The sequence below is a fragment of the Linepithema humile genome, chromosome 1 (assembly GCF_040581485.1).
Source record: "Linepithema humile isolate Giens D197 chromosome 1, Lhum_UNIL_v1.0, whole genome shotgun sequence".
Lineage (NCBI taxonomy): Eukaryota > Metazoa > Arthropoda > Insecta > Hymenoptera > Formicidae > Linepithema > Linepithema humile.
The window spans coordinates 32,523,776-32,531,380 of NC_090128.1; the positions used below are offsets into that span (position 1 = coordinate 32,523,776).

The window sequence follows — 7,605 nt, forward strand, 5'->3', positions numbered from 1 at the left end:
TTTGATTCTCTTCACTTATGGTCACTGCGTGACATTTATCTACTAACGCTCCATGTTTCGATGTTTCAATGATTAATCATCACGTACAAGCGATAAAAGGTATTCGATGTATGACATTCGGAGGAACTTTTTATAAGACAAAGAATGCAAATGCATATATCTTTTTATCATGATGATGTCATATTATCGTAATAAAAATTGTTTCAAGCACTCTGAAATAATGTGTTAAGATAAAATATATAACATTCAGTGTTTCATTAATATTAAATTTTCAATGTGACGTACAAGTGCTAATTACTTTTAACTATATCAGATACTTATTCATACATTGGTGTGAATATAAAACACACGCTTACATTATATTTATTCCAAGCATGTAGCAGGACGTCACGCAGTCGAGTTTCCGCAATTTCCTGCACGACAATTTCGCGACTCCAAAATTGCTCTTTAATATTTGATTTGTAAAAAAAAATACGCACGATTATAAATTGTATCGCATTGGAGAAATACACTAGACAGAGACTTAAATGTATTAAATAAATTTTTTTAGAATTTATGAGGAAATTAGTAGATACAATTTGTAGATACAAAACGTATATTTTGCAGAGCATGCTCGAAACAGAGTATATATACAAAATATAATTTTAAATCTGTTAATTATTTATACAAATATACAATTTGCCTTATTTATAGTACTATACAGCCGCATTTTTATAATAAATTAACGTGTACATATAATACAGTTATACAAATATATATTTTTCAATAAGAAAAATTTATATAGCAAAACTGACGCAATGTAAAATTGACAAAAGGTATGTGGATAGTTTTACGAAAAATATTTTTCAAACATTTCAGCTATTTAAAATTAAAAACATATTTTATAACTTCAATAGATATATATATATTATGTTTTATAATGTTATAGACATATATGCATAGTATATATACATATCATTAGAGATTTCTGTTCATTCGGTCATTTTTCAACATTTATTTCAATTGATCCGCTTTATGATAATTTTTTTTGTTAAATAGTCGATAATTGTAAATAAAAAGATACAAATATCCTGAGAATCTTGTTAATATTTTCTGTAGTTGTTAAATCGATATTGTGTCGATTGTCGCCTGGTTCATGCCAAAAGGGTGGAAAAGGACTTGGTATTATATGTAAGATTGGCACATCTGAAAAAACAGAATTTACAATAGATGGAATGCATAAAATAATTTTCATATGTCAAATAATTCATCACTTACCTTTTCTTAAAAACGGAATGTGATCGTCTTCGATATGAGATTCGAATGAATACGGTTGGAAATACCTTTGTTCTGGCTTACCAAGTGAATACGATTCCAATTTTCTCATCTGAGCTAATTTCTTTTCAATGCTAACTAATAAAGAGTACCATTTCTCTGTATTCCTAAAATAATTGTAGAAATTTGGATCGGGTGCACCTAGTAAATCAAGAAGGACCAACATATCCTGTAACACAAATAATGAATATCATAGTTATTATACAACATTCATAATTTTGATATTATAGTACCATATTTCTTAAATTAAGACACTATATATGAAATATCAATATTTCTTGTAATATATCCATCTTTAAAGTAGCAAAGTACATACTATTCTATCCAATTCAGAAATATAATTTCCAATGCCATGAGCAGTCTTATTATTATGCCATTTATTGGCTAAATGCTTGGCACCATAAATAGAATCATTTGGACCCCATTCTTCAAATGCTTCTTCTCCATCAAAGAAAATGAGCATTAAACTGACATCTCCCTGGAAAATGTAAACATGATTTAATGAAGATTCCAAGTTATCTATCTTATAATGTCTATCTATCTTATATTCTGTACATGACTCACTTGTTTAGGTAAGTATCTATTCATAACAGTAGCTAGATTAATCAGTTGAGTGCATGGTACAGCACTGTCTGTGGCTCCAACAAAATTCCTCTCTCTCGTATACTTTGAATCAAAATGGCAAGCTAAGGCTAAATATCTCTTTGCATTAGGATTCAATTTTGCTATTATGTTTTCAAACTCTAATGAACCAAATATAGGCGTATTAGCATGGAATACATCTGATTCTATCGTCCAACCCAGATCTTTTATTGAAGTCTTGATATACTGCAATAAAGATATACATTTTTGCGTTATTCTTAGATTAGATGTGACATCATAGATTATAACTGACATTTGAACATTACATTTTTTATTATCATAATAGAAGTTTTTTTTAAGTCTTTCCTTATCCAATAATGTTTATGTTCAACTATATTATAAATGTCATATTTTACTTTTAAATTGAAAATTAGTTTCACTTTTAATCTTTACTTGTATTATAACTATATAAATATATGAATTTTATAAAAATAATGCAAATGTATTTAAATTCATAACATAATTAAAAATATGTATATTAACTTTTCTTAACTGAACTTTTAGTATAACTTTTTTTTACTAATTTAAAAAATCATATAAATAAATGATCAATATACTGAACTTTTCAGTTTACTTCTGTTTTGTTGTTTAAAATACTTTACTTAACTTAAAATTGTTAATATTATTCAGGAAATACTGTCCCGTTCATTGTCAAGCTCATTAAAATTATCAGTTCTTCGAATTCTGTAACGGGGAAATTGAATGCGATACTTTGTCCTACTTGCTCCTTACCTCTCTCACTCTTGCGTGCTCAGGAGTTCCAACGATCCTCACCACGCATATGTTGTCTAAGACTTCGTTCATGTGAGTAATGTTCGTAAGGCCGGAAAGCGTAGCGATTTGTTCGTTTGTCAACGAGCCGGGTGTATGATAATACTGTAATTATGTAATGTAATAATGACACTCAAAAGCGTCAGTGAAGCGTGACAATAAGTTAAAGAGAAAGACAGCGATGACAAGTGGTAAAAACAACGAGAAAACTTTCCTCTTCTGCAGAGGAGCACGTAATGAGAGATGCTGCATTATGTATTACGTACTTTCTCTCTTGTGAAAGGTATCTTTCTTGAACCATTCTCCTCTGCCGCGCACGGCGACGCGGTGACAGCTAAAAAAATGCATAGTGCGATTCCGAACATAACCACTCTCAAAGACAATCGCGCGTCAACTGAGCGCAGTCCTTCGAATGCATTGCTAGAAGAACTACGTATATACAATTCTTGTTCTATTCAACACGTGTTCAGAACTTTCTTGTATAAAATTATTTGCCCCTAGAAAATAACACTTCTTACTGGATACCATTGATTAAAACTTCCAGGGATTTGATTATGTAATTTTTTCTTAGGAGCGGAAATGTGAAAAGTAAAAATTTATGTGAATTCGACGAATAGAATTGTCGAATTCACATAAAAGTTTTCACTTTTCACGTTTCCATTCCTAGGGAAAAATTACATGATCAATGCCCAGAACTTACAAGTCGAATTTTTCATCAAGTATTACATCTAGATATTCGTATACATTGGCTCAAGCTGACTCGAGTCTACGAATTTAGCGCGCCTGCGTCTTTCCGTTCCGGTCGTCATAGCGTTCAGTTCTGTTTGGAGTGGTTAGAACAACGATACAACGGTGGAACATTCTGGAGAAGCTGCATGAAAACTGAAGATTTGATTTGAAACAATAATTGATCTAACAGTTTGTTTTGATCATACATTCTCAAAATGACGGCGATACCTGGAACGGTGGCATTTGATGAGTACGGCCGGCCGTTCCTCATCCTTCGCAATCAAGAAAAACAGCAACGCCTCGTCGGCCACGAAGCGATCAAGGTAAGATCGTTATGAAAGATTTCGAATCATATTTCCCGTTTTTTCTTGGTGATTGCTTCATAAATCTTGTGTCACGATTAATGTACATCAACGCTTCTGCTGATATATTTTCGATGATTTTGCGATTAAAAATCAACCACGTGAGAATAGTAATGGCGGCTTCAAGAGTTTAACAATGAATAGAGGAAAAATTCCAGCTAAATTCTGTAAAACAAGTTTTCTTTCATTTCTCGAAATTTTGTTTTTTTAGTTTAAATAATATAGATAGAGATTTGAATAAAAGTCTATAAATATTTTAAGCGGATAATACCTGTAAGTATTTGTAATCCTGTGATCTTTTGTGACCATATAAGGTAATCCAGTTTCTGTTGAAATCATGAGAAACAAAAATTAACACTTAAAGTAAACACGTTTTTTTGGCACTGCAATACTGAATACATGGGTCACTTGGCTAATTTTTTCACTAAAAGATCAAAATTCTGGAAAATTCTGAAAAAATGTTAACATATTCTTTAAAATCTAAAGTAAGATTTTATACCATAAAGTTTAAGAAAAAATTTTAAAAAAAATTAATTAAATTTTGGTTCTTTCGAAAATCGATAAGTTAGAAACGGCTTGTGTGTGTGGACACGAATGATCCATGTGTTCACTTTAAGAGTTAACGCTATAAAATTATTGATTTTACTTGTATAAATATAAAGATTTTAGATTTTATATATTTTAACTTAAATTTCAAAAAAAAATTTTTAAGTTTATAAATTTAATTTACTATATAAAATCGATAAATTTAATTTTATATATTAAATGAAAAACAAGATATATAATTAAATATATATAAGAAGTTAAAATTGTTTTTTACATAAGAAATACTTTGATTGCAGTCACATATTATGGCAGCACGCAATGTAGCCAATATCCTTAGAACATCTTTGGGACCGAAAGGATTAGACAAATTGATGGTAAGCTCTGATGGAGATATCACTGTTACCAATGACGGTGCTACAATTCTGAAGAATATGGATGTAGACCATGAAATTGCCAAACTGATGGTCCAATTATCAAAATCTCAAGATGATGAAATTGGTGATGGTACTACTGGAGTAGTTGTACTAGCTGGTGCGCTTTTGGAACAAGCTGAACAACTTTTGGATAAAGGAATTCATCCAATCAGAATAGCTGATGGTTTTGAATTAGCAGCTGAATGCGCTACAGACCATCTGAAGACAATAACGTATGATTTTGAAGGAACCCCAGAAAATTTGGAGCCTTACATTGATATTGCTATGACCTCACTTGGTTCAAAAATGTAATAAAACAATTTTGTTTTTTTCGAAAACGCTGTTCACAATCCGTTTTTACTTATATATTTGATTTATTTTACAGCGTTAACAAGTATCACAGACAGATGGCTGAAATTGCTGTACAAGCTGTACTGGCTGTTATGGATCCTGAGACTCGCGATGTTAACTTTGAATTGATCAAAATAGAAGGAAAAGTCGGTGGTAGATTAGAAGATACTGTTTTGGTACGCGGTGTCGTCGTAGATAAGGACTTCAGCCATCCTCAAATGCCAAAGGTAAAGTTGACAAAATGGTCCAAGTTAGATTTTTATTTCATGATGAACAAATGTTAGTGTTACTAAATTTTTATGCGCACAATATTACAGAGGTTAGAGGATGTGAAACTGGCGATCCTTACGTGTCCGTTCGAGCCACCAAAACCCAAAACCAAGCATAAGTTGGACGTCACATCGGTCGATGATTACAGAGCGTTGCGTGATTACGAACGTGAGAAGTTCACGGAAATGATAAAACAGATAAAGGATGCCGGTACGACACTGGCTATTTGTCAATGGGGCTTTGACGATGAAGCCAATCATCTGCTGCTGCAGAACAGTTTACCGGCTGTGAGATGGGTTGGCGGCCCAGAAATCGAAGTGAGTGTTATTTTCATAACTTTGTTTCAATCCAATTTTTTATTAATTTTATTTAATTTTATTGTTTTATTATTACTTTTTCTAATGATGAAAAAAAGCGCTGGAGGAGGTGTGAGAGTTCGGAGAACTGGCTTGTTTCAATTTTGGCGGTATTGTAAGTTTTTTCGCAAGTTAATGTATATTGGCTCACGAGGAAAATAGAAATATATATTTTCAAAATTGGCTAGTCAATGATCTGGCTCTCGCGGTGGCTCCAATGACCCAAAGATTATGAGATCTGAAGAAATCACAAGCATTTGCCATGTATTGTGTGTTTTATATCCGAGATATGTTTATGAAGGAATTAAATTTTCTTCCCAGCTAATCGCCATTGCAACCGGTGGACGCATTGTACCTCGCTTCGAAGAGTTAACGCCGGAGAAGCTTGGTCATGCTGGTGTCGTCAGGGAATTAACGTTCGGCACAACAAAAGACCGAATGTTGGTCATCGAGGAATGCAAGAATTCTCGCGCCGTGACGATCTTCATCCGCGGTGGCAACAAAATGGTACAACAATAATTATGATAAAAATAATTTCCGCGCAAGGAGAATTTCAGTAGTATTTTTAATGTACATAACTGACCAGACACCTTGCAATAATAGTGCATTGCAATTATAAGTACTGTTCGATTCTTTTATCGGACTAAATCTTTTGCAATGCAACATTCGCATTTACGTTCTTCAAGTAATTCCAAAGGTTTATTACAATATAATGGAATACGCGTGACTTTAATTTGTACAGATCATTGAGGAGGCAAAGCGATCGATCCATGACGCATTGTGTACCGTGCGCAATGTAGTCAAGGATAAGAAGATCCTGTACGGTGGAGGCGCGCCAGAAATATCCTGCGCGTTGGAATGCACGGCGCAAGCTGATAAAATCGGCACACTGGAACAATACGCCTTCCGTGCTTTTGCCGAAGCATTGGAAAGCGTCCCTATGGCGCTAGCAGAAAATACCGGCCTTTCTTCAGTTGACACAATAGCGGAAGTCAAGGCTCGCCAATTGTCCGAGAAGAATCCCACTCTCGGTATTGACTGCCTAAACCGAGGCACAGCAAGTACGTATCGATTTCAATACATATCGTATCTCTTGTACATATGTTGAAATTATTCCAAAATTTTGTTGCAGATATGATGGCGCAGAACGTCATGGAAACCCTGACGAGCAAGACGCAACAGATCATGTTGGCTACCCAGCTAGTCAAGATGATCTTGAAAATCGACGATATACGTTCACCGAGCGACATTGGTGACATGTCGTAAGCAAGCTACACTTGCTTATTAATATTTATATATAATTCTACATTTTATTGTGCTAACAATTAGTGCTGTCATTTAGATCTGAGTATTCGATTGTCTTGGATATTCGAAATATAATAATTGCATACATATGTTGCATTGTTAATACAAAATTACCGCATATAATTGTATCACACGTAAAAAATAACAAAAATTTATAATACAACTCATTTATAATACAAAATTAACAATGCAATACATGTACGTAATTATTATATTTCGAATACTCGGTATTGACCCGGGTAATACTCACCTATCCGAGTACTGACAGCACTGCTAACAATATCTTTTTATTATATAATATATAAGGTAACAAATTGATGAAAAATGCGAATGCATCTAAAAATAGTATTCTTATTTATATTGCGCTTCTATATGCTATGCATTCACAATTTGTAAGAAATCCAATTTTGAATTAAACATTGGTTTTCATCCATTTATTATAATCTTATAATTAACATAATAAAAAGATATTGTAATACAATGTTATCTGATTTTTGTATACTAGTATGCGAATAATATTTGCTTAATATCTGATCCAAATGTATT

At 32.8% G+C, this 7,605-nt stretch overlaps 2 protein-coding genes across 2 annotated transcripts; one reads left to right on the forward strand and one right to left on the reverse strand.

The window, feature by feature from the left end:
- Window positions 1–577: 577 nt before the first annotated feature.
- Window positions 578–3,284, reverse strand: LOC105679453 (glutaminyl-peptide cyclotransferase-like). The gene is made up of 6 exons (XM_012379488.2): window positions 2,994–3,284; window positions 2,689–2,832; window positions 1,879–2,142; window positions 1,631–1,792; window positions 1,258–1,483; window positions 578–1,185 (listed from the first exon to the last, which is right to left on the reverse strand). The coding sequence occupies exons 1-6, from the start codon at window positions 3,090–3,092 to the stop codon at window positions 1,031–1,033; spliced, it is 1,050 nt and encodes a 349-aa protein (XP_012234911.1). The 5' UTR covers window positions 3,093–3,284; the 3' UTR covers window positions 578–1,030.
- Window positions 3,285–3,494: 210 nt separating this feature from the next.
- CCT5 (chaperonin containing TCP1 subunit 5) lies at window positions 3,495–7,593 on the forward strand. The gene is made up of 7 exons (XM_012379487.2): window positions 3,495–3,779; window positions 4,661–5,085; window positions 5,163–5,355; window positions 5,446–5,715; window positions 6,076–6,261; window positions 6,497–6,815; window positions 6,887–7,593. The coding sequence occupies exons 1-7, from the start codon at window positions 3,672–3,674 to the stop codon at window positions 7,018–7,020; spliced, it is 1,635 nt and encodes a 544-aa protein (XP_012234910.1). The 5' UTR covers window positions 3,495–3,671; the 3' UTR covers window positions 7,021–7,593.
- The last annotated feature ends 12 nt before the right edge of the window (window positions 7,594–7,605 follow it).

What these genes read in the sequence shown, in the direction of transcription:
- LOC105679453 (XM_012379488.2), bottom strand. Translation starts at nt 3,092, where the DNA reads ATGTTCGGAATCGCACTATGCATTTTTTTAGCTGTCACCGCGTCGCCG. An exon ending in TACCTTTCACAAGAGAGAAA is followed by an intron (nt 2,833 to 2,993) that starts GTACGTAATACA and finishes ACATAATTACAG; the next exon opens with TATTATCATACACCCGGCTC. An exon ending in AGCACGCAAGAGTGAGAGAG is followed by an intron (nt 2,143 to 2,688) that starts GTAAGGAGCAAG and finishes TCTTTATTGCAG; the next exon opens with TATATCAAGACTTCAATAAA.
- CCT5 (XM_012379487.2), top strand. Translation starts at nt 3,672, where the DNA reads ATGACGGCGATACCTGGAACGGTGGCATTTGATGAGTACGGCCGGCCG. An exon ending in TCCGCGGTGGCAACAAAATG is followed by an intron (nt 6,262 to 6,496) that starts GTACAACAATAA and finishes TAATTTGTACAG; the next exon opens with ATCATTGAGGAGGCAAAGCG. An exon ending in CCTAAACCGAGGCACAGCAA is followed by an intron (nt 6,816 to 6,886) that starts GTACGTATCGAT and finishes ATTTTGTTGCAG; the next exon opens with ATATGATGGCGCAGAACGTC.